This window comes from Pagrus pagrus (genome assembly GCF_965226575.1).
Source record: "Pagrus pagrus genome assembly, chromosome: 17".
In the NCBI taxonomy this organism is placed as follows: Eukaryota; Metazoa; Chordata; class Actinopteri; order Spariformes; family Sparidae; genus Pagrus; species Pagrus pagrus.
The window spans coordinates 5,594,462-5,620,839 of record NC_140201.1 but is presented as its reverse complement, the minus strand read 5'-3'; the positions used below and the strand labels follow the sequence as shown (position 1 = coordinate 5,620,839).

Below are 26,378 nucleotides of genomic sequence, written 5' to 3'. Positions count from 1 at the left end.
TGACGTTAAACTGCTGTGAGAAGTCATTTTTCCCCCTTAAACCATGATTTCTCTGGAGGTTTGGAGCCAGAACCGCTCCTCTGTAAACACGGACGCTATTGGACTGGCAGGGCCTGTGTGTTTTGGCTGCGTCGTCATGGCAACCGCTCTCACAAATCACTCTCCCCACATTTTAAAAGTGACTGTGCATGAATAAGTCAACACTGCTGGGATCCAGCTGACCCCGGCCCTTCCTCACGGTAGTCTGAACTCTGATTAGAGCGAAGGAGGTTGTCAGCTACTAGTTAGACTTTAAAAGATGAATTACAGTGGAGGATCAGGTTTCCTCATGTTGTGTAGTGCAGCTTCTACAACAGAAGAGGGAGACAAACAGTGTCGAGCAGTCAGCCGTCGCTCTCTTTAATTGGCCTTCAGTCACATCTGAAGGTCATAAATCCAGCAATTATCCAGTCCCCATATTTTCATAACCACGAGAGTGTCAACACCATGTGTGGCTAATTACTCTTGTTTTTTGAATGCACACTCACTTCGAAAATGAGGCTCCTATTGCAAAAGTGAGTTGGAGTCATCAGCTCTTTATAATTATGGACAGAAAACAGTCTGTGGGCAGATGTGAGGGGAAGCGTTGCTCAAGAGACGCCTCAGTGTTGTTGTTGTGTTGACTTTATTGTCCATCTGCATCCCTGAAAAGCTTTTCTTCCAACCGTGTATCAGCACCTGAGTTTGTTTTGAACAGGAATACATTCCACACTTATAAAAACAGACAGCGCTCTGTCTTACTCCGTGGTATTGCATGCTTTCATGCACTTTTCATTGCCAGCTCCAGGTTGGACCCGCCCCATAATGCCCCGGGCCTTCCATTCCTCACTCTGGCAAAGTTCCTCCCTGAAGCCGTCCAACTCTCATACCATCTTCCCTGCTTCATAAACCCCATCAGGACCTGTGCACCAGATGATATGCAGTGTGGGTTCACATTCCTGGCCTCAGCGGGACTCACATCGCATGCTGTCACTTGCACAGTCGAACAGGCAGGCGGAGTGTCTCGGGGCTCGGGGTGGTGTTATCGCTGCGAGGCGGCTCCCCCTGTCTGTGAAGAGGGTGGGCGCGCCCTCAGAAGGAATGCACAGACTTGCGAGCTTCTCACGGCAGGACTGTCATAAAAAACTCATATCAGCTCTCGCTGCTTGGCTTTATCGCCGAGTGCTATCAGTAACAGGGAAAGTAGAAATGTCCACACAGTCGTGCACTGTGGTCCCGCCAACGTTTGTTGATTGCGGTTGATGGGGGAACTTTTTCACATCACATTAAAAGTTCTTGTGACTCTGTTACATTTTGAACATTATATTAAATTTGGTTTTAAATCAGTAAATTAAACTAGTCTTACTGCAATGTCTGATAGCATTATGTCTTTTTTAAATCAGCACAAATTTAGGACCTTGCATACCTCTGCAGAGGCCCGAAAATCCCCTCGTGTACTCATTCATACACCTAAAAATAACTGATTTTCATCAAGATCCATGCATTATTCCCTGAAAAATTAACCAACCTTTCAGTGCTAAAGAAAGTGAGTCCTTCATCCGTCCCTTAATCTGGACCAGCACCAAAAGTTAGTGGGGTCTGTTCTGGGCCGAGACCCATCCTCCATCCAAGTTTTGTGGAAGTCTGTTCTGTAGTTTTTGTGTAATCCTGCTCACAAACCAACAAACAAACAAACGGACACATCTGAAAACAACCTCTTCTTCTGCAAGTTAGCTGCAGTTTGCTTTACCTTCATTCATTTGGTGAGCGCCACCATGAGGAGTCATGAAGTAGTGCAACCCAATATCACATCAAACCGTGTAATAGACCCGCCAGTCCACTACTAGTTATATTGTCGTGTTCGGCTTGTCTATATGTGAAAACAGCACGGTCTCTTCCGTGGTCACTTACCAATAAAAAAAAAAAAAACATAATGTTCTTTAGACTTAAAAATAAAGGTACCAAAACTACTTGGTTAGTTTGAGGGAAAGATGATGGTTTCACTTAAAACGACTGCTTCCCTAAAACAGTCACCACAGGCTGTCTGCCTCACTCAAACCCTGGTCGCCTGGGTGGAAATCCTATGAATAAACCACCCAGTACTCCCCACCCTCCACCTGAAGTTTCTGGCTCTTTGAATTGCCTTGAAATCTCCACCTTCGTACACACTTGGCCTTTTTGCGCCTTGGCGATCCAAACCGTCACCCTTGCACGCTGAACTCCAGTGAATCAGCAAGTTTATTACATGCTTTTGCATGAGACTGGACTGGGGGAATATGTTTAGAGTTGCACCAGTGTATCGACAATGCATTGCAAGAGGAACTAAGATAATATCTTTCCGTTTAGATATTTTGTCCCACCCCTAGGAAAACCAGCTGCAACTGAATATTTGAAATTCACAGTTCACGAGCCTTTGGGCAAATTCTCCTTCGAACACCTTCCGGCCACCAATATTATGTCTTTTTCCTCACACAATATACTTTGCTGATTCCATAGATATTAAATAATCTGGGTCCTTTAAGTTTTTTAGTTTTTTAAGTTTGTTTTTTTTTTTGCACATACACAGCCTATATAGGGTCGAGTGTGGGTCTGGTGAAGGTGTTATATCAGCAGCTTCCAGTCAGGTCCCGACAGGCCACCTCCCCGTGAAGGCATCCGAAACATCTCTCCTTTATAGCCTTATGTCAGTGTCTGCATGAAAATTTATGCTGCCAAGGCTAAAAGGTGTTACAGGTATTCAGGTGTGAGACATGTCACTGTGGACCTGCTGTTTTCAGAGCAGCTGAACGCCTGGTGTGCAAAAAAACAACCGTCTTCTGCGATCGTGTGAGTGAGATACTTTGTGCAGATGACCAGAAGATGTTTGAGGATTTTTGCTGCATGAAAAAAGATGCGTTTAACAATCCTCCTTTTCTTTCACCACTCTTGCACATGGACACACACTGTTCAGTCAATCCACACACAGCTACAATAGCTGCTTTGTGTCTGGGATAATGTTCTGCAGCAGTGTGGTCTCTCTATTAGGAGTTTTTTGAAAGTCTCGCTGCCCTTTTAGTCTGTTGTGTGGGTTTGTGTTGCAGGCTCGACAGAAGCTTTTACTCAAGGGTGGAAATTCATTTCAGAGAATTAATCCAAACCAAATGCTTCAAATCAAAAATCGGCTTCACAGGTTGTTCTCATTAAAGATCTTCAAATGCTTCTATTCTTCCTGCTGGTTTCTCTCCTGCAGACAAACCGTGTCTCCCTCGCGTACCGAAACAAAAGCATCGGTGCCAGTTTCTTCTTAATGACGTCCCGATGGAGGAAGGGCGCTCATGCTCGAGGTCTTCTTTTGATTGTACTTTGTCGAGAAATAGCCGATGTTTCCACCGCCTGGCTCTGCTGCCTCCTGGCATGGTCTCGTCTGTGTTGAGGAACAGGCTTTTCATTGACTCTGCGGTTGTGTGTGGCATGTCCAGCCTCCGACCACACGCTGGTGACTGCTAGCTTGGGCGCGTGGAGTTCAGATGGGGTTAACAGGCTCCAGTGGACCGAACTGTACAGCTTGGTCTCAGTGAGGGAATGCCTCAGGAGTCATGTAGTAGTTATCCTTTAGTTTTTATACCTGTTTTTCCTTCGTTTAGTGTTAAAGCCTCATTAAAGTGTTTCAGCAGATCATCTGCAGGGTTGTTTTTCTGCACTTAACCTCTGACTTATCTCCTTATCGGCCTCCTTAACAAGTGTCATTGTCTCTCTTGTTAGAAGTGCCTGAAGGGACATAAGTCATGTGTATAATCATTAACAACAAATTGCTTTTATTGTGCATTACTGCTCACAACTTATAAGGATTAAGTTACCTTTACTCGCACAAACTATTTAGGAGTTGTGTTCAAGGATCACATTTGCGAGCAACGCTACAAACGCACTGCACTCTTCAATCGTCTCCTGCCACCGAATGAAATACTCGAAATAAAAAGTAATTACACCGTACATGCTAAATTGAAAATCTTAGTTTATCGCAACTTTACAGGTGAAGAGCAGGTTAGACGATGGGTACAGAGTACTCACGCAATAATGGAGCATTGACTACTAAGCAGTTATGGGTTGGAACGGGGACATCCAGGTCCGCCAACGGTGACACCAGGTCAGTTGTCCCAGAAAATGGGTCATGAGAGGGCCTAATCACTTCCAGCCATCTAACCCACAAGATAATATGCTGGGGGGGACTTTGGAGATTATATTGTAATGAGCTCAGACAAAACTATCTGCAGCCCTGATCCCATCACAAGATTGTCTCTAGTTTAATTGTGTTATTTATCACCCAACAATGAGGCACCTAAAAAAAACCAAAGGGAACAAACAGTTCACTGTCATGGACATTTAAAGGCCTTTTCGAAATAGCATTTAGATCAGACGGCATCCATGATCTTATTACCAGGCGCATCAGAAAGATTAATGTCCTTTTATTCAATGTCCTCTTTTGTTTCCAAGATTCACATAAGCTCACTGACGAGCAGATCCACTCTACACGAACAAACCCTTAGAATGATGCAGCCAACTAGATGGCAACGTCGATCGGGCGAATGACTTCAGGCGGCTCTTCCTTTGGTGACATATTGTAAATAATGCAACTCAGTTACAGCCAGCAACGCGCCAAACGAGGAGCTTGTGCTAAAGAGAACGATTTTTAACGCAATGATGTGTTTCAGTGGTGTGAACTGAGAAAATCATGGGCCATGTCAAGTCTGGCTACAGTCTAGAACAAAGATCACAGTTTAGATTGAGAATCATGATTGGCCTGATTGCCTCTTTAAAAAACTGTTTATTCTCTTAAGCTGCTTGTTGTTTCCAAAGTGATAAAGCATCTGTGCAACAAACTGCAAAATGAAGGCAGAGACACGCAGATGGATTTAGATGTAATCATGTAATCAGTGCAGAGGTCTGTTCTGTTTGTTTGGGTGCTCACTCGGCGAGGGTCCGTGGAGGTGTGGTTTGGTGGGTGGGGTCGGGGTGTACACAGCACATAGCAGGGCAGGGCAGCAGTTGAATCTTCCTTCTCTCTCCAAAGACCACTTTGTAGTGACTGACAGTTTCTGACATTGTAGCCCGCGGGCAGGCATTCTGCAAGAGCTGGTGAAAAAAAAAAAAAAAAACGAAGCAAAGAAAGTCAGAGAGAGCAAAGGAAGGGAAAAAAAGGAGAAAGACTTGTGCTCAGGAACTGATTCAGTGGCTTGAACACTCCCAGTTAAGTGCAGGATCCCACACTGTGAAGCAGTGTTTTCAAGCAATAAGAAGAAGTGGAACTGCAGAGATAAAGTCAACCTGCAGAGGCTTGTGAGGAGATTTTGATCAGTGAGATAAATCCAGCGTGAAGATGGAGCAGAGATTCAGAAACTACTCCTCTGACAGTATGGGTAGTGACAGGGTCTTCATCGAGGACTCTTACTACCAGGGGATGCTCAAGGCCATGGATCACAGGAAAGGTAGAGTTGCTCATCTTTGTATTATTTCAGGAGCAGTGGCTTAAAGGTGTTTTGTATTTGACCTGCGATTGAATTATTTCATTTAGAAACAGAACTTATAGACGGATTAAATCATGTTGAATCCGGTTTGAGAATCATTTTTATCTGCTCTTCTTTAATACAAAGAAACGGTGGTTTCATTTCTAAAACGCAGCATCTACTTTTATCTGCGGTGGTCTTCTGCCTTCCTGCAATCAAACGGGACACACCCCTTCATGTGTCAGGGCTTTTCCTCTTTTTATTGGTCAACTGTGCGGACACCCATTTTGGTAACAGAGACAGACTAAGCAGCAAAGACATCTGAAAGGACTTGCTTTCATATTTCTATATTTTTTAGTTCAGTGAGTAAAAACAATTCATAGATCAGGATCTGTTTGATCAGTCACGATCCTGATCTTACTACTGGCTGACTACTAAGGTTATAAAATGTTGTATTTCTCTCTTAATAGAAACTTTCTTTCCTTTTCTTTCTGTCTGTGGGCTGAAACAGCACAGTTGATGCAGTGTTTCCATGTGAAAGCTAAAAATAAAGTTAAAAAAATAAAAGAAAGTAAACAGAGGTGGGTGATTTGGCCAGAGATAATATCAAGATCTATTTAAATGCAATCTTGATCCACGATCTTTTATTCTTAATTTTGAAATGCCCTGCAGACTGTAGCCGATTCATTTTTACATTGGCACTCAGGATGGAGCAATTACAGTATGAGCCTGGCTGATTATCAAGGCCGATATAAAAAAATGTTTTCAATTCTCTCATGCAACGTCCCGCCCACAACGATATCTGATTGGTATCACGTCACGATGAATAGCCTATAAACACTGAATAATATAAATCTGCAAAGTAGCTAGTGTCCTACTGGTCGACCCCTAATTTGCACCATATTTCCAGCCGATATTGTTTTAAAGACGGTTCTTTGTTGGCTCAGCCCATCTGCCATGTTGCCAGCTACAACTCACGTAGGATTGTTTACAAAATGTCACCACAAGGAAGAGCCACGTGAAGTAAAACATCCATTCATCAGAGACAATAAGTTGGCAACATCACTCCGTTGGTATGCTCACGTAGAGCGGATTTTCCCGTCAGTGATGACAGTCGCAGTCTTAAAAACACGTGATGCCGTGGTGTAAAAAAGACGTGGTGGAAGCAGAAGAGTGGTTACTAATTAAAAAGACACATTGACAAACAACTTGCGAAACGCCTGGTCGCTTTCAAATCATATGACTGCAGATGTTTTTAAATAAAACATGTTGTCTCCGTCTGTGTGACACTCCACATTGCAGCTGCATCATTGGCTAACAGCGGGAGCCACACTGATACAACCAAACAATGCTGTTCTTTCAGGAGACCTCAAAGCTCACACCTCATCTCAAAAAGTTTCTTTGACTCAGAGGATGAAAGCAAACATCCACAGCTCAGTTTGCTGCTTCGGGCTACAAACCTCCACCAAGCGAGCACGTTATTTGTAAGAGGGATCAGTGAGGTTTTTTGCTTTTCTGTGGTGTGCACTACGCCGGCTTGAGATCTGGAAAGTTGAGTGCAGTTTTTAGCTTCTGTCTGGCCTTGATTCATCACGTTGTCACAGGATTTATTTCCTGCAGAAGAATCCTTTTCCTGTTTTAAATCACACTTGAATGCAAAGTCACGCGTTTCACAATCAAATGACTTTCCAAAATTTCTCTGCTTTTGAGGTTTACTTCACTTCTCTGAAAGAGGGAAGTCACCAGCGTGTCTGTGAGTCATCCACTGAATGTCACTCTGAGCTGGGCGTTGGCACCGCTGGATGTCGTCTTCTATGGTTTCTCTGTTCCCTTTTCTAATCTGATCACTTCTGTTCACTGGAGCTTTGATCTAATCCAATGTAATTACACTGTGACTGATAAGGAAATCACACAGAATGGCTTCACTGTCTCGTCCGCGGCAGTCGGTCGCATTATGTTGACTCCTGATCACTTTTGTTCTTGTTTTGCGAGCTGTGTGTTTGACAAACAGCCTCGTCACTCGTTGGAGCACTGTGGTGAAGAGGTGAAAGCCTTCTTTTAGTTTTTATCTCTCCAGAGTTGCTGTGTGGTTTATAGATTAGAGGGAAAACATTGCATAACATCTACAGTACCTGCTGGTATGTGAGGGGCCTGTTTGGAATAACCAGACAGTGAAATTAAAACCAAAACAGCATCAGTCCTGCAGGGTGGGACATGTTTCTGTGGTGGTAGTCTGACTCGTGCTTCACCTGACAAGTACAACACTTTATTTGTTTTCCCTGACTGATAAAACCACCGTGAGATGGATCGCAGTCACTTTCTGTGCCACCTAAAGCTTCTTCTGCAGCCGCCGTCGACGTCACATGTTCGTCGCTCTGTCTTCAGGCTCTGGGGTCAATATATATTTATCAGACTGTTTACAACTCTGGGAAAACTGTGCGAGCGATGTGTCCCTGTAGGGTCTCATCACATGTGGGACCATAACTGTGGCTTTAGATGTTTTAGCTCATAAAATAAAGCTTAATTTTACTGCAAACCAGCCTCTAAGCAATGCTTCCCAACTCCCATTGCTTTATTCACAGCGATAGATCATTCATCTCATCTCTGGAGGCTGATTTTTTCTTCATGTGTTTGCTGGAAGATTTGACATTTATAAAGTATGCTTGGAAAAATAAATCTGTCTGAGGGGTAAAGCCCAGCCCTTTAGATGGATAGATTAAGGCAGCGGGGTTGAGTGAGTCTGTTGCTGAAGCTGCTCTGAAGCTTGTCCAGAGTTTTGTGGAGGGGGTGAGAGGCGTTGTCCATGATTGCCGGCAGTTTTGCCTGCATCCTGTCCTCCGCCACCTCCTCCAGGGTGACTAGCCTAGAGCCAACAACAGACCCTGCCTTCTTGATGAGTTTATTCAGTCTTCTGGCCTCCATGAAGAAGATGGTGCTCGCAACAACAGACTGATAGAACATCTGGAGCAGACATTAAACAAGTCATCAGCAGTAATGTTTCGTATTAACGTAGTTGATTTACGCAAGCTTCTGTCTGTTCCCTCCTCAGATGAACGGGACCGAGTCCAGAAGAAGACCTTCACAAAATGGGTCAACAAGCACCTGATGAAGGTAAGATCCCACTTCAGCAACACTCACTGATGCAGATACTTATTCACCCTACAAATGTACATTCAAGAAGTCAATAAATTGTTCACTTCAGCTCACTGGGAGTATAAAACTCAACCGGCAGCACTTCAGCCGTCCTTAAATAAACTAAACGTTCTGTTTGACTCACATTCCAGCGGGTACTTTAATGTCCCACCTGGTTACAATAGCTTAAATTACACAAAGAGGAATCCTCAGGAGATAAAGGACTGTCTGATCTGATCGTGTCACACTGCTGGGAAACGTTACATGAAAGCAACAAAAGATAAACTGGAAACAGATTAGAAGCAAAATCACAGTTTAGTTTCCCGTACGTCTCACCGTAAAATCCACACACGCTGTTTGTCTTAACTGCATGAGTGTGAGGCAGTGAGTCACCAGCACCTGGCCTCGCTTTAGCTCTCGTGGGCCGGGCTCGCTCAGGTTTCACATCTGGGCCCCAGACGACCAGGGCGGCTTCTCAGGGCTCTGCAGGGGAACAGGAAGCTCCAGGACCGAACTCCCACACTGAGCGTGGAGACAAGAGCGAATTGTGTTTAGAGCTGCGATAGCGTGAGGCAAGACTTAAGCGTTCTGGCCCATGACCCGTACAAAGGAGGCACTTCCTACTGTGTGTGAAGTACGCAGGCCCTTGATTTAAGTAGGCAGGTGCAGAACAAAGGTCTGCACTCAGTAGGTCCAGCTTCTTAAATGTGAGGATTTACTTCTTTCATACTTTAGAATGATCAATAAGTGAATATCTTTGGGTTTTGTGCTGTTGGTTCAACAAAACAAGCTATTTAAAAAAGTCAGCTTGACCTCAGGGAATCTGTAATGAGCATTTATTTTAGTGTTTTGTCATTTTATAGACTTCTGTCATCTATTTGCAGCCAAAATAATGTATTACTATTAATGTCGTTAATCATAGCAGATGCTTTTAAAAAGATAACAGAGCCCAGATTTTGGAGAAAAGCCATCTGACTGTAGCATTTTTGTTATCAGCAAATGTTTTGGTGATTAAATCATTTGATTACTGATTCATCTGAAGGTTCTTTAATTGAATCAATTAATTGTTAGATTTATAACAACCAGCAGCTCAAAACCAAAATATATTCAGCAGTAGGGACCACTATCTGCATGGCTAACTGAGCTAACAAGCTAACGGTAGCTACAGTTAGCGGTAACTCTTGTGATATTCTGAGCCCCTTTTTGTTGGAGTGTGAGTTGCCTGGTGGCCAGTTCTTACATATTGCACCTTCAAGAGTTTTCTGAGACAAATCTGTAAAACCGCCCTGCAAACAGCTCTTGTGATGTGATGTGATGGCAACAGGAAAAAAGAAAACAATGCTCATTTTGTAGCCAACACCCATGTATTTTGTGTATAATAACGACCTCTCTGGTCTTAATTACAGACTTTTAAAGTTACATAAGATGAAAAAAGCCAAAATTCCAGATGTGTGTACTTACGAAAGTGTATTTACACACTGCAGCCGTCCCTGATCACATTAACAGTTAATGTTAAGAGTCAGCGTGACTCTACCTGAAGTGTTTTGTCTAACGCTGAAGCTGACGAATCCTTGTTTTCACACGGGAGCTCGAGTGTGTTGAGCTGTGAGGAATGTTCGCCGTCCTCCATGTGCGTCCTGTGACACGAGATGACTCACAGGCTTTTGTCGTCAGTCGTTGTTTCTTTGTCGGCAAATCCCTCAGATTTGGGTCCAAAAGACCGGAGTGGGGTCGGCGTTCTGGCTGCCCTCGAGGCGATTTGGACCGGTGGTCACAACAGAGTCATGGGATTAAGTTATGAGGCCAGGAACGCTCCTTTCTCTGTGGTCAGCTGGCTCAAAAGTGCCATCTACTGTAGCGTGTCTTACATGTCTCTTCAGATTACAGACAAAAAGGAAACCAGACTTTATTCTGCGTTTCATTAATGTTCGATATATCCCACTGTAATCCAGAGCAGACGTCTTCTCGTTAAACAAATACTGAAAATGAATTGTAAATGATGAAAAGCAGGAAACTGTCTTTGTCTAACGTTTGTCAAATCAAAACAGCGTCTGCGTGTTTGTCTTTTGTTCTTCCTCTCCTTCACGAGTCCCTGCAGTTTTATATCTTCTCTCATCAATCTGTTTCTTCTTTCCATCCTTCATCCTGTCCTCCCATCCTTTCCCATCAGCACTGGAAGGCAGAGGTAGGTGCTGTCTGTGAGCAGAGTGCTGAGTGGACACAATCAATTCTGCCTGCATGTCTGTGTTAACATTTTTACCCCCTCTGGCTCCTCCACACTTTTCTGCAGCAGTTTATAGCAGCTAAACACAGTAAAGTTTCACAGGTCTCATAACATTCCTGTTGGTTACATTATGATATTTTACCTTCAGATTTTATTGCTGTGTTTTGAGGACACAGCAACATCACTGCGTCCTCTACAGAAAGTCTTAACTGGGTGTTTGTTAACGACTCATCATCTAACCACTCGTGTTCCTTGCCAGTTTCAAACCAGTGTGTCAAATGATACTTGGGGTTCACGGCCCCTAGCTGGTCCTCAGAGTTACTGCAGGGAGGCTGCAGAATTATTGTTTGATAATATTTTGACAGTTTTTATTTAAAAAAAGAAAAAAAAAGTGTCTGAAAATACACTTGAAAATTACTTAAAAATACATTTAATCTATGTAACATTGATGATCACTCCTCGTGCAATCGCAATTAGTCAACTAACTATGTATTATTAAAACATATTGGCCAGTTAGCTGTGTTATTATCCCAAGTGTACGCATTTTTGTTTAAGCCACATTGGATTGTTTTGTAACTTCTCGAGCTAGAGACTTCAAAATACTAAAAAACCACCAGAAACCACCGTAAAAACTACAAATGGTGAGGCTAACATTAGCCATGTTACAAATGCCGCCGACTTGTTTATACATGGCAGTATAAGCCGCACTACTGGTTACTGTAGGCCTGGTTTAATATGCAACATAATTTTATATGATATAAGTAGTTCTTAGTCCATCTCTCAAATCAAATGATTTTTTTTAAATAGTCCAAAATCAATCAATCTGTCCATAGACCCTTGATTAATGTAAGGAAAAATGTAATGTAAATGTAACCCCAAACGTGGAGCCAGTTGCCACAGTTGAAGACAGACAGCGTCCCTCTTTGTCGTGTCCTTCGCTCAAAGACCTCAGAGATCTATTTTTAAGTCACATGAAGGGATCAAGTCAAATGTGTTTGTGACAGGTGTGACATTTCATTCCCAGTATGCATCTGGTGTTGAGGTGGTTCCAACACTGTTTGTGTTATTTGTAAAAGATACTGACCTGATGGATCGACGATATCTCACCTACATGTTTAAAAAAGTGTCCCCTCTCTTCTGTCCTCAGACCCAGAGACACATCACCGACCTGTACGAGGACCTCAGAGATGGACACAACCTCATCTCCCTGCTGGAGGTGCTCTCTGGAGAGACACTGGTGAGCTTTTGGTGACCTTTGACCTTCAGATATCAGGACATCCGCTTCTGCCGTAACCCCGAGTCCTGTCCAGACCTTTTCTTCTCGTCCCTGCTCTTCTGTGACTTAATTTGCCGTCATAACTGTTCTACTGTCCCCGTCTACTCATTGTAACGTGGTCTTAATGTTAATCTGAGTCAAATGTTACTCTGGTGGGTTTTCTTGTCTCCACTCTTGCATGTGTTGACTTTAAGTCTGTGGACATTTCAGAACATGCTGGTGTTATGCGCACTCTTTACTTTACTTTGAGAACACACTTTAAAACACTAATTTTCATTCTTTGCTTCCATCTCGTAACCTTTCTGCACTGACTTGTTTGACCCCTGGTTTTTCCTTTCTCTAATTCCTGTTTGCTGACCTTTGCCCTGACCTTTCCCTCCTCTGCCTCTGCCTTCCTCTCTTGCGATGCTCTTGCTGTGGTAGCCGAGGGAACGTGACGTTGTGAGGAACGTGCGGTTGGTGAGTGGCGCCTGGACTGTGGCTGGCCGCCGCGTGGCATGTGTCACCGCCCCAGGTGGCTTCTGGGTTGTGCATGATGACAGTCACACTCCCTGTATTGTGCCTTTACCTGTATCAACATCGTCCTCTTCCATTTTTACCAGTGAGAAATCAGGCGTCATGTAAGGAGAGATGAAGTTCAAGTAGAGGTTTTAGTGAAAGTATTTCAGCCTGTTCTCATTCCCAACGCGTCAAATATGGCAGCCTGGTCACTGGCCCTACTCTTATAAGTAAGTATGAATAATGTAGGAGCATAAAGAGCAAGAAGGGTCTGAGCTGGGAGGTAGATGGGTCATATATAGGCCACTTCGCCTGTTGGCGTCCTTTAAGTGTCAAAACTGATTTGTCCTGAAGTAATGTAAGTCAGGTAAGTTACCTAAATTATGTAACGTACGTTGCGTAAGTGACATGACTGAACTTTACCAAAGTGGCACAGTTATTTTAACTTCAAGCTTTATTTTGAAAGTCTAACTTGACCGCGGAGCCCTTCATGTGAAAACACTGAGGGGCTGTAGTTTGAAGCTCAAGGCCACTGACCAAGCTGTCGTAGGTGATGAGATGGGAGTGAGAACACTTCATGGTAGTGATTTTGGGGGGGAATTAGAGTGATTATGTCTTTCAAAATAAAGTTATTAAAAAGGCTCAGGGAAAGTATGAAATCAATCTCTAGTTATTTTCTACAAAACCACTGATATGGTCTTTTTAAATGCTCAAAACATGTCAAGGGGTGAAGTTTTGGGTTCCCTCACTGTATTGAAAGCAAAGGCCATCACTGCAAGCTGATATGTTGACTAATTCTGCAACAAAGCTTCATACCGACTCAAAGCTTAAAACGTGGAGCACCTTTGCATGTCATGGCCATCACTCCTGGGGTAACTCTGTCCTGTGCAGGGGTAGAACATGTGGATGCTGCTCGATTCTGCTCGATTGGACTGCGCCTCAGATCAAATCTAAGATATGCGAGTTGTTTCATCAGGTGTTAGGTTTAAAGAGAGAATGAGGAATGTGACTGAGGTTTGTGGGAGTCACTGACATCGTGTTATCATTCATTACCTCGCTTTCACCCGCAGACATCCTGGCTGGTCTGTTGATGCATTTCAGGGTCATTTTTAGTGGTCAGACCTGGTGAAGGTCTGGCTTCAATCACAACCACGCAGAATTTGAATCACGCTTCAAATTTGCTGTATTTTAGTTTTAAGTTAAACACCATGACTGTAATGACTTTCTAGAGAGTAGAATAGATGGTTGTTTTGAACACACAAGGTGTTGCTGGACACTCAAACACCTGCTCTTCAGTCATGGGGCCTTGCTGTTTGTTGGTCATTCAAACCTGACGTGTTCCCTCCTCCTGATGTTCGGCGTCCTCTCGTCTCTTGCAGCCGCGGGAGAAAGGCCGGATGCGCTTCCACAAGCTGCAGAATGTACAGATCGCCCTGGACTTTCTCAAACACAGACAGGTCAGAACATTTTCTTTGAGTTTTTCTTTGTTTTGAATCAATTCCGAAAAGTATTTACAGTGCAAATAAACTCACTTTAAACTGAGCACTCAGTAGTTTGTCGGTATCCGTGCCCCTTTCAGGTCAAACTGGTCAACATCAGGAACGATGACATTGCAGATGGAAACCCCAAGCTGACCCTGGGGCTGATATGGACCATCATCCTTCACTTCCAGGTAACGTGGGACACTTTTAAAGATATAATTTGCAACTTATCCACTTAAGAATGGCTAAAAACGACTAAACCTTTGTTATATCTTTAGTTGAGTTCTACCAGATGTTCAAAACCAGAGAAATCTACCAATTTTTCAAGATAATAGTTCATTTCTTTCGCTCGCTTGGCCAGTTGACTCATGTGGTGCCCACGTAGCTCCACCTTCTCCAGGAGTTAACAGACTTAGATGTGGTTATTTGTCAACTCACAATGCAAACGCCTTGATTCATTTTTTTATTATTGAATTGAAGTAAGAAATTCCAGCAGCTTGACCATGTTAATTCAAAGTGAGCTGCCTGCGCCCTGTGGGGAAACGCTGAATCACATTTCCTGACCCTACATGTGGTGTTTATCCTTCAGACTGCACGTTGGCGCTCAGTTTCATGAGATCAAATTCTTCTAGTCTACGAGCGACATTTGTTTCGTACGGCGTACTTTCATTACATTGTGATTAGTTTGCTTCCGCTGCACTGTGAGGGGAAAATCAGAGTGCTGTTCCCTCTTTGGGGTTCAATCATCAGCCTCAGCGTGGACTGATGTTGACACAGCAGTTACAGTACGGTACGGTCCAACAGTCGATCACTTCCAAATGGGCTTTATTAGACATTTGGCAGCACTTACGCTCTTATACACAACTACCACCGGTTCTCTTGTCCTTGAGTGCACCAAGACTAAACACTGAAAAAAAGCTATTCATTCATTTTTAAAGATGGATGTTCACAATTTCAAAGCCCTTTTTTTTAACTCTTTCTGTGGTCCTGTGCAGCTCTATAGGCTGCTGTTAAATCTAAATGCAGCGGTTACATTCAAACATAAACAGTTTAAAATCGCTCGCACCACGTACGGCAGCAGAAGCCGCACTGGAGGAAAACATTCGTCAGTGAGCGGAGACCTCCTGATGGGAAAGAGGAGTGTTTGGATGTTCTTTTTTGTAGATTTTGGGAAAGAGAGTGGGAGTACATGAAGATCCTTTGATGCTATAATGGGTACGATGGTTGTGTTGGGATGCGGATGTGGGATCCTGCTCCCTGTCCTGTGTGACTCAGTGATTCCCTGGAGAAAGCTTGGCAGGAGACGTGGGGCGTGACAGCTCGGGACTCGGCGGTAGAAGCAGGAGAAACGATCCCTGAACATACAGAAAAATGAAGCGATAAAAGTAAAAACTTCCATGTCGATACACTTAGTCATCAGGCAGCTACTATTTCCTCCAAACAAACCCATAGTCTCTTTGTTTTGGCACATGCAATTCATCACAAACAATGGCGAGTTTCCTGCGAGCTCCCCAGGTGCAGCTCACGGTTTAATAACACACAGGTGACTTGTTTAAATAATGGGCCTGGTCCGTGACAGAGGGGGTTCTCTCGCCACTCTTAAATAGAGGCTGCGAGGGCGGAGGTCCTGTTTCCATTCAGCTTCTGAGTCACTTTGTGCCCACGTCCACGCTGCAGCGCCGGGGTTTCCCTTCTACAGGGAAAATAGCAGAAGGACGACATGCCTTCTTTTTTTTCCCTCCTCCACCCTTTCCTGCTAAAAAAAAAAAATGAGTCTGTAAGTAAAATTGTTAGTTCTGCTATGACTCATCAGCATAACTAAAAACACTGAAAATAGTATGTAGTGGTAATAAAGCCGCACTTATTCCAGTAAAAGACTGTGATATTTATCAGGACTGGAAGTGAAGCTGATGCACAGCAGATTTAATACACTTTTAGAAGTTTTCTGGTGTTTTAAGTACAGATGCTTGTGTAAAAAAAGCCTCTGAGGGACATTTCTGGTCAAAACTAACTGAAGCTCACATCATACATTAAACTTAAAGGTAGAATCAGCAGGATTTGTCCCAGCTGTTCCTAAACGCACCACAGAAATAGTTGATTATTGAGTCTCATTCCCAGGACGTCAAATAGCCACATTTTGGGTTGGTAAAGTGTCCCGAGCAGCAACAAAGTGAGAAAGTAAGAAAATCCAGGCAGAGGGCTGCAGGGTCTCTGCAGATACGAGACACTAACACGCCTTTTCTCCCCATTCCAAGTGGTTTCGTCTCACTACGCCTGGTTGAAATCAGTCTTGTGATGTTGGGAAGGCGGCGTGCAATGAGGCAACATAAAAATAATACATAATTCCCCTTACTGTACATTCATTCAAACTAAAGCAAGAAGCCTGCTTTGAAAATGTAAGGATTAGAAAGTGTGGATATTTGTGTTCAAATGTAGGGAGGAAAAATAGAAACTTCAATACAATAACAAGTATTTTTGTATTTTGTTACTTCGCTATTTTCTGCGTAAAAACGTAGTGACACACAGGCAACGAATACTTGAGCAAAAGTTGCAGATATTTCTCATGAGCCTGTAGTCGTTGGAGTTTCTGCAAACACTGTTTAAAACAACACAGTAAACTTTAAAGGTTTCCTGTGATTGTTGCGGCGTTTTACAACGTGTACCGTGTTTCTTCTCGAGCCCCACCCATCTGCTGCAGCAGACCAAAACAAAAACAAGGACTTTCATAAGTACCGTTCTGACATGTGATTACAGATATGGCACAGACAGCAACTACTGGGTGATGGATTACAGCAAAATAGGCACAGCGGCTCGACCGGCTGCCAAGTCAAATTGTAGAATCCATGTTAAGTCTCTCAGTGTCAACACACCTTAAGATACACCTGTTTGGATAAAACCTGTGGTTTATTTTCATTGTAGCTCTTTGTAGACTTCTTTCAAGCAAAGTAATATGTCGCTGCAGGATTTTTTATTCAGTAGTGTGTTTTTTGTGACTCATAGCTTCGCCTCGCAGCTCTTAAAAAAAGAGGAATTTGCCTGTGGAGGTTCTTCTAAACAGTCCAGCATTTATTTACAGGAGCCAGAGAGTTTAATGAGATTCTTTGTTTCGGACCTACAGTACAACTTTGTAAGATCGGTGACTCATTTTCACTCTTAAGAGTTCAGTTTCGGTCATATATAATCACAAAGCGTTTGTGTTTTCTCTCCAAAACAGTGAGTTTAATTGATTTCATGCGCCCTCCGAGTGAAAGCGGCGGTTGTTAGTTGAGGTTGTGTGACTCATCTCAAGTCTGGAAGAAATCAGCGGGCAAACTGGAAAAAAAAAAAAAAGTTTTCCTGCAATTCATCCAACACTTCACTCATATTCAAGACAGGAATATGAAAGAAAAAGCAGTTTACAATGAAAGTCTTATATATTATGATCAGGAAAAAGTCTGTCTTATCCAACTATCTCTGTGTGATCCATACCGTTTTATTTTTTAGACACTTTAAACTTGAAATATGGAAGATTTAAAAGTAGGATAAAGGACTATGTGACCACTGGAACACATGTCCTGTTACTGAATACTCGTAAATTCATTGTCTTGATGTAATTTGCTGATTGTTTGTCAGTTGCTTGTTTATTTTATGAGGATGTTTTGATTTGGTTTGTTTTAAGTAGTTGTTTGATTAATGTGGAACTTTCTATGCTGCGGTTTTGGCCAGGACTTCCTCGTAAAAACAGATTCTGAACCTCAATGAGAATATGGTCAAATAAAGCAAGAAAGAAAAGAAATTAATTTTAAAAACTTAAAAGTGCATAAAATCTCCAATGGATCAAGAACAACCCTCCCAAAAAGCAGCTGAAAAGAGCTGCAGTCTGCAGGTATTTGTGCAGAAATAAAATGAAGTAGGTTTACTATCTGCGCCCGATGTCTCTGACTGTAGCTGCACCGTGTCCTCCTCCAGATCTCAGACATTCAGGTGAACGGTCAGTCGGACGACATGACGGCCAAAGAGAAGCTGTTGCTGTGGTCTCAGCGGATGGTGGAGGGATACCAGGGCCTGCGCTGCGACAACTTCACCACCAGCTGGAGGGATGGCAAACTCTTCAACGCCGTCATACACAAACACAGGTGAGACAACGAGCCTCGGTAGGTCGAGGTTAGAGCCAGGAACTAAGACTTCAGGAGGTTTGAGTCAAACTATGTACATTAAAGTGTTTTAGGGCAGGAAAGAAAGACTTGATGATACAAACCTGATTAAACCGACCTGTGCAACAAAAGGATTATCTGAGAAAGGACCTCATGGAGACGTGTTTTTCAAATCACACAGAAACATTTTCTGGCTCAAAAAGCTTGCCTGGACTTGGAAACGAATATAACCTAGAGTTAGAAGGTCTTCTCTGTGACCTTAAGCAGTTGTTTTTCTAGTTATTGCAGTGCGTTCAGAGGCAGGAATGCCAAATTCATATTTGAGTTTTACAGCAGCACACCTGACTTGTCAGGACAAAAGCCGTTGGCAGGTTATTGTAAATCAAACGGAGATAAATATCAGCTCAGTCTGACTTGAACTCTCCAGTTGATTGATTCAGTAAATTCCTGGTAACACTTTTTGATTTTAACCCCCCAGTTATTATTTATAAGTAGTTTATAAGCAATCATAATCGATCAGTGACTTTATACGCGGGATATAGATGCAGTATATTAATAAACACTTAAAACTGTCCTTAAGCCACATCTGTAATGGTTTTATAGAATGGTTTTCAATGGTGGCAGCTTTTCACTGTGGGAAAATAGTATCATAGTGTCCATTGAAGCTTCATTCTCTTGCAGAAAACAGTCTCTGCTCTCCGTCTATATTTGTCATTGTGTTTCAAACAAATCTGACAGTAACAGTTGCTTGAAGATGCTTGAAAAGTTCCAACAGATGCTTGGACATTTTTTCCGTCACAAGAATCCGTTGTAACCCACATGGATTATATCTGACCAAAGAAAGTCTTTAACTACAATTAACATCCATCTTTCAAGCCTGCAGGAGACGCCCACTTCATACTCAAACCATATATTTTGGGTGGAGCGCCACTTTAAGTTTTTGTGCCTGCACAGACAAACAAGCCCTGCAGGACCGCTCTGTACACGTCTGATAAATAACATGTACAACCTGAGTTGGCATCGTTCAGTGTGAAGGGAGAGAGAGGGGGAGCCCGTTTGCTTTGACGGTGTGGGTGTATCACACTAATCTGAGAAAAGGTTACCCTGGAGGTATGCTCACTGGAAGCTCGGCAGGTTGTAGCAAAACTCAGGTACGCTTGCCGCTCTGCCATAGATTCTTTCTGGGTGGAGGACGAGAAGGACGTGCAGAGATTTTACGGCCGCAGTGATCGAGAGAAACCTGCAGCAAGAAGAGATCTGGATACAATCAGGAATGGGGCTTGAGCCAGGATGAAATCGATCGTAAAGCTGCCGCAGAGTTGATTTTGCTTTTTTTTATGACTTTTTGCTGAATATAATAAGTCACTTGGAAAGCTTCAGATCCCGCAACAATGCTGAAGGTCAAGAGGAAGTTTAGCTCGAAAAAGAAGCGTCTGCACAGCGCCTCCAGCAGCACAGTGGGCTCCGTCAGTGACCTGGAGGACCGGGTGGTCATGCTGTGCGAGGACGTGCCCATCGAGAACTCTTTCGACTCGGGCCGAGGCTCCCACAGCGGCGGGGCCCGATCCAGTCGAGGCTCCCAGTGCGAGGAGCACGAATCTGGATCAGAGCCGCACTACATCCACCTGAGCAGGGACCGACACTCCTACAGACAGGCCTGCTATGTGGAGAGAGAGCCACCCCGGGCTCAGAAACAATACTACATCCAGAGAGTGGTGCAAGTGTATGAATATTTGTTTAAATTAATGCTTTCTTTGTGTCTTTAAGTATCTTTCTCTCGGGTATTTGTAGGCATTAGATGTGCTTTTGTCCTCGGATGCTCTGTGCCTGTGCCTACATGTTATTAGACTGCACTTATCCTCCTGGCAAAGTGCACTCAGAGTGAATGTGTCTGTCTCCTTTGTGTATAAAATGATCGGGGAATTTTAATCTCCTCTGGCAGTGAGGACTCTTGTACATGCTTGCCCTCTCTGGTATCATCAAAAACACACTACACACGATCAAACCGCCTCCGGCAACAAAACATGAAATATGCAAATATTTTATAGCCGACCGCCATCGTTATGTGATTAGTGGCTTGCAGGTAAAAAATGTACAGAAAAGGCAAAAAAACTAAGGATGTAGATCAGCTTTCTCTCACACATGATTTGAGGAAAAAAGTCTTGATTGACAGAAACAGCAGTGTAATTTCCACTCTCTGCTCTCTCCGGCTGCAGGCCCACTCTGATTGACATGGGCCAAGTGTACCGACAGAGCAACCAGGAGAATCTGGAGCAGGCCTTCAGCGTGGCAGAGAGAGACCTGGGCGTCACCAGACTGCTGGACCCCGAGGGTGAGACACATCTTCAGTATCACCCTGAACGTTTCAGTCAGGGAATATTTGAGCTTTTGTGCATTATTGTGCAGCTTAACGGTCCACATATTCGCTTATTAGCTCTACTGATGTTACGTAAAGGCGGTTGAGACAGTTCAGTTGTAGTTTTTGATATAGAAACACTGTTTTTAGTGCACAAATCTAGGTTATTTCAGGTAACATTCCTCTTTGTTCTTGGATTTAATCAGAAAGTAACATCATATTTTAACTTCACTTTTCTTCCTCTCTCTCTCCAGATGTGGATGTGCCCCATCCAGATGAGAAATCCATCATCACATATGTCTCCTCCCTGTACGATGTCATGCCCAGGGTACCAGACGTCCAGGATGGTGTCAAAGCCAACGTGAGTCCTCCTCATCCTCATTGTCACTTCATATATTTTGCAGCAGAGAAAAGAAATATGGGATTGACCTGAGTTGACTCGATCCTGATCGCCTGTCCGTGTCTGTGCTGCAGGAGCTGGAGCTGCGTTGGCAGGAGTATTACGAGCTGGTCACCATGCTGCTGCAGTGGATCAGACACCACATCCTCGTCTTTGAGGAGAGGAAGTTCCCCACCAGCTACGAGGAGATTGAGGTGAGTGGATCGAGGGCTTTAAGTCTTTAAAGAAAAGAGGAGAATAACAGTGGTGATGAAGCTGACGATAAATGTATTCATCCTGTTTCTGATCTGCAGGTTCTCTGGCGTCAGTTTCTGAAGTTTAAGGAAACGGAGCTTCCTGCAAAAGAGGCCGACAAGAACCGCTCCAAACACATCTTCAAGTCTTTTGAGGTGAGTTTCATCAGCAGCTCCAATGAATCTGCATCCTGGGGGAGCATACTTCATTGCAGTATGTGCTTTAAGGTGAAAGTAATTAATATTTTTTTGCACACTATAACTGAGAGAAATTCCAGTTTTACACCTGACAGTTAAAACCTCCTACCGCCCACTGATGCCCTTGGGACACCAGCACTGTGTGAAGCCTTTACCGACAGTTAGCGGATTAGAGTCTCGTCATTTCTAAAAACAATAATCCCGGCACAAAGCACGGCAGAGTATACAACCTAAATCTCAAAGATATTGTGTTTGCATACCTTCAGAACTGCCTGGCTTTCCAACAATTTAAAACACCTGTTAAAACTTTATGTTTCAATTTATCAAAGAGAATCAAAACCTTATTTATTTACAGTTATCTTTATCTGTTTTAGCAATTTTACACTTGACAGAAAACTAACGGGCATCTTTTTTGGTGAGATAAACCTTTATTGATTCTTGGAGGGACATTCAGGTGTCATAGCAGCAACATCAGTGTGAATAAAACAGAGGAGAGGTACAGATATATAAGTGTAAATATAAAATAAGAATAGTAAAATAGAATGAAAACACTGAGCAGCTGGCCCTAGATATCTGCACTGATCTCTGAATGAGAAATGAGTCTATCAGTATATAATTGTCCTCACGAATATAAATGAATATATGAATGAAAGAATACAAGTAAATTTCATAAAATTTTTCTGATATTTTTAGAGATGAATCAAGAGAATACTTTGGGGAATAACTGATGATGGAAATAACGGTTGGTTGCTTCTTGTGTTGCAGGGTGCAGTTCAGGCCGGTCACGTCAAAGTGCCGCCTGGTTACCATCCCTTCGACGTGGAGAAGGAATGGGGTCGTCTGCACGTCGCCATACTGGAGCGAGAGCGACTCCTCCGGACAGAATTTGAGAGGCAAGCAGGAAACAATGTCCTGTTGCCAAGGCAACCGAGACATTTTTTGTAAAAATACTGGTTAGAAAACCACAAAGTTTTTGTAATAATAAAAAAAGCCGGGAATGAATCATCACACAGTTACTGTGTGCCCATGAGGATGACTCATGTCCTGATGATGAAGTTTACTTTAGATGTAATGAAACTGAGTTGGCTTTGTTGGACGGGAAGTTAAAATCACATTAGGGCAAACACATGACAACGCTGCCATCGCCAGAGCAACATCATCGCAATAATCTGCTCATTTAATATCTTGTGTTTGTTTTTATCACAAGACTGGCAGGGCGTAGCTTTGGACTTTGTTTCTTCCAGAACTTGTAAAAAGTTCTGTGCAGAGTTTTGGAAAATATCGTCTCTACTTCAGCGGACAGAGAGAGCTCTATCATGGCTTTCATGCATCAAGGATACGCGTTGAAGTATTTATTCCGCCAGAGGATGGAGTGAGTGTTTATTCTCACCTTCAAGTTGACTAACTTAGTTTTACTGTCAGGAGACGGTTTTTACTTGAGACAATAACATCAGATGAAGCGATAAAAGGAGGCCAATTCAACCGTCAGGAAATCAGGTAATCTACTTTGTCTGAAGTGCTTTTTGACCTTTGACCTCCACCTTTTCCTCTGCAGGTTGGAGCGACTTCAGAGGGTCGTCAGTAAAGTCCAGACGGAGTCAGGCGTGTGTGAGGAGCAGCTCAACCAGGTGGAGACTCTGCTGCAGACGGTGAGGCACAAACCTTTGTTTAAAGACTTAATGTATCGTATCTTATCAGAGCTCACTGCAGCCACATGCAGCGCTGTAACTTCTGTGTCTGCACGCTGCAGGACGTGAGGATGATGAGCTCGGGGAAACCTCCTCAGCACACAGCAGAGATGGAGGCGGACCTGGAAAAAGCAGAAGGAATGATTCGCTTCCTCTTCAATGACGTTCAGCTGCTCAAAGATGGACGCCACCTTCAAGCGGAGCAGATGTATCGCAGGTGCGAAAGAGATAAACTAAACAAACTCTGCATAGTTAACTTAAAAAAAATTTTTTTTTTAATTCAGACAATCAGAAAAATGCTGAATGTCAGATCTGATAATTGGCCATGCTGATAATCAATCAACTCATAGTATACAGTATTTACTATCATGTTAATATATTTATTATTTACTTTTATTTGTACTTTTTGATACTTTAATACATTTATTGGCAGACAATAACTTTTGATACTTGTACTTGAGCATTTTCATTTCCTGCTACTTTAAAATTCCACTCCACTACATTTTGGAGACAAATATTGTACTTTTTACTCCATTACATTAATTTAATAACTTAAGTTACTTTGCAGATCACATGCTGTATCAGAACCAAAGCAGCATATTTTAAATGTATTTACTTTATCAGCAATCAGACAAAAAAAAATACTGAATATCAGATCCAATATTTGGCCTGCTTGACAACACCAACACTAAATATACAGTTTATACAATAATGTACAGGTATGTTTAATTTTATTTTACTTTTACTTTTGATATTTACATGCATTTATTGCCAGAGAATTACTTTCAATACTTAAGTACATTCAATATCAGATACTTTAAAACTTCAAGTAGATTTTATATATAAAACAGAGAAAATTAGAAAATCCTGAAATGTAAGAATAAGTGAGTGAATATTTGGCTTTTTTTTTCCAGATAACAGTTACCTGAAATATTATTGATTTATTTTCATCATGTCAGCACTCACTGGCCCTCTGTATTCTGTCTCCAGAGTGTACCGTCTCCACGAGAGGCTGGTGAACCTCCGCAGCGAGTACAATCTGCGCCTCAAGTCAGGTGTGACCACCGCGCAGATCCCCATGACGCAGATCCCCATGACTCAGGTCCACATGACTCAGGTCCACTCCGCCCAGGTCCTGCAGCAGGCCCCCATGAGGGTGCGGCCCGAGCTGGATGAAGTCACCATGCGGTACATCCAAGATCTGCTGGGCTGGGTGGAGGAGAACCAGCGGCGGGTGGATGACGGGGAGTGGGGCTCCGACCTGCCCACCGTCGAGTGTCAGCTGGGCAGCCACCGCGGCCTGCACCAGTCTGTGGAGGAGTTCCGCTCCAAGATCGAGAGGGCGAAGGCTGATGAGGTAGAAACATCAACAACAAGAACAACAAGAAGCATGGTGGCCTACTTTTCTGTTTTATGAGCATTTTTTGGTCATTTTTTAATCGTTTTTCTTGTCTTCTCCAGTCCTGAATCATCCTTTATTGTATATTGTCTGTGTTGGTTCATATAAATAATATATTACATAAAGTATACTGTAGTTGTGCTGCTGCTAGAACAGGACTCTCAAAACCAAAATTTAGATCTTCTTTAAAGCTCAGATAACTAACAAAATGATCAATATCAGGACAAAGTGATGAACATCTTTCGAACGAACACCATGTTTTTATTTTATTTTATCACCATGAAGGGTTTCTAATGTTTCTTCTTTCCTCTACCTGCTCCAGAGTCAGATCTCACCTGCCAGTAAAGCTGCATACCGCGACTATCTGGGAAAACTGGAGCTGCAGTACGGCAAACTCCTGGTAGGTTACAACAAAGCAGTGATGGGATGTAACTCAGTACATTTACTCAAGTACTGTACTTAAGTACACCTTTGAGGTTCTTGTACTTTACTCGAATAATTCCAGTTTCTGGTCCTTCATGCCATCACTAGACTACACTTCAGAAATCGTACTTTTACTCCACTACTTTTTCTGATAACTTTAGTTACTAGTTACTTTGCAGATTACAGACTGCATCAGATTCCAATAATCACAAAAACGCATGTAAATATATGTATAATGTACTTCTACTTGTACTTTTGATACTTAAGTACATTTAATATCAGATACTTACTGTAGTACTTGATGGGCAACTTTCACTTTTACCAAAGTAATATTTTATCACAATAGCTTTACTTTTACTCAAGTATTACTTTTGGGTACTTTTAACAACACTGCAAAACAGAGACTGTAATATAATCTGTAAATGATTCATATAAAAGGTCAGTGAACTGTCTTTTTGTTGCAGAGACGAAGGCGATGTGGTGTCAGGTCATGCAGGTCTTAAAAGGTCTTATTAGATTTGCATTTACTTTTCCTCCAGGAAGGCCTTTTTTTTTTAAAAATGTAATGTAATTTACATACTGTATGCATAAATAATGTCATACTTTGGCCGGTATTATCATAAAACAGGCATTAAATTGCATTCCATGTTATGCTGAAAAGTTTTTAGAAAGTAACCCTGCAGAAACTCTGGGGTAAAGATAACTTTAAGATTAAGATAACTCAAGCACAGAGTAGAAACTGAAGTCAGAACAGTCTAAAACAGCATCAAAATGTACCTTCCTTCCTTGCAGAACTCCTCGAAGGCCCGCCTGCGCTACCTGTCCGAGCTCCACGCCTTCGTCATCGCAGCCACCAAAGAGCTGATGTGGCTGAACGAGAAGGAGGAGGAGGAGGTCAACTGCGACTGGAGCGAACGGAACACCAACATGGCAGCCAAGAAAGAAAACTACTCGGTAGAGTAACGGCATGAAGCTCTCATGAGGGTTTTTTTATCCACGGCGCTTTCCAGTGATGGTTCATAGTGATGTGATTGTTGGTTGTTGTTGTTTGTGGGGAGCAGGGTTTGATGAGAGAGCTGGAGCTGAGGGAGAAGAAGATGAACGGCGTCCAGACCACAGGAGACAAACTGCTGAGGGACGGACACCCAGCCAGGAGCACTGTGGAGGTGAGATCATTTGAGATGGCGGCTACAGTCTATAAACACATAATTAAACTGTAGAGATCTTGATTTAAACATTTGACTGTAACCTCCTCAGGCCTTCACCGCAGCTCTGCAGACTCAGTGGAGTTGGATCCTCCAGCTGTGCTGCTGCATCGAAACACACCTGAAAGAGAACACTGCCTACTTCCAGGTATGTTTACTGACTTTATCAGTCAGTCCATCACTAAATCTGTTGCCCTTTTTGTTTGTCTTAACTGCTGCTTATGTTCACTTCTC

At 42.9% G+C, this 26,378-nt stretch overlaps 1 protein-coding gene across 19 annotated transcripts in view; it reads left to right on the top strand.

Moving 5' to 3' along the window:
- pleca (plectin a) overlaps positions 1-26,378 on the top strand; it is a 108,132-nt gene that overhangs the window by 60,889 nt on the left and 20,865 nt on the right. For 7 of the 19 annotated variants that reach the window (XM_084379335.1, XM_084379324.1, XM_084379325.1 and 4 more), the window contains 18 exons: positions 8,548-8,609; positions 12,002-12,091; positions 12,554-12,589; positions 14,008-14,085; positions 14,208-14,300; positions 18,058-18,224; positions 20,459-20,574; positions 20,853-20,959; positions 21,073-21,192; positions 21,292-21,387; positions 22,195-22,322; positions 22,985-23,078; positions 23,180-23,334; positions 24,108-24,510; positions 24,839-24,916; positions 25,732-25,893; positions 26,001-26,105; positions 26,197-26,292. In XM_084379335.1, the coding sequence (XP_084235461.1) occupies positions 8,548-8,609; positions 12,002-12,091; positions 12,554-12,589; positions 14,008-14,085; positions 14,208-14,300; positions 18,058-18,224; positions 20,459-20,574; positions 20,853-20,959; positions 21,073-21,192; positions 21,292-21,387; positions 22,195-22,322; positions 22,985-23,078; positions 23,180-23,334; positions 24,108-24,510; positions 24,839-24,916; positions 25,732-25,893; positions 26,001-26,105; positions 26,197-26,292 (2,186 nt within the window). Of the gene's footprint in view, positions 1-5,137; positions 5,481-8,547; positions 8,610-12,001; positions 12,092-12,553; positions 12,590-14,007; positions 14,086-14,207; positions 14,301-18,057; positions 18,225-20,458; positions 20,575-20,852; positions 20,960-21,072; positions 21,193-21,291; positions 21,388-22,194; positions 22,323-22,575; positions 22,802-22,984; positions 23,079-23,179; positions 23,335-24,107; positions 24,511-24,838; positions 24,917-25,731; positions 25,894-26,000; positions 26,106-26,196; positions 26,293-26,378 lie in introns of those variants that run through there. The other 12 variants (XM_084379340.1, XM_084379339.1, XM_084379330.1 and 9 more) reach the window with 7 other exon arrangements.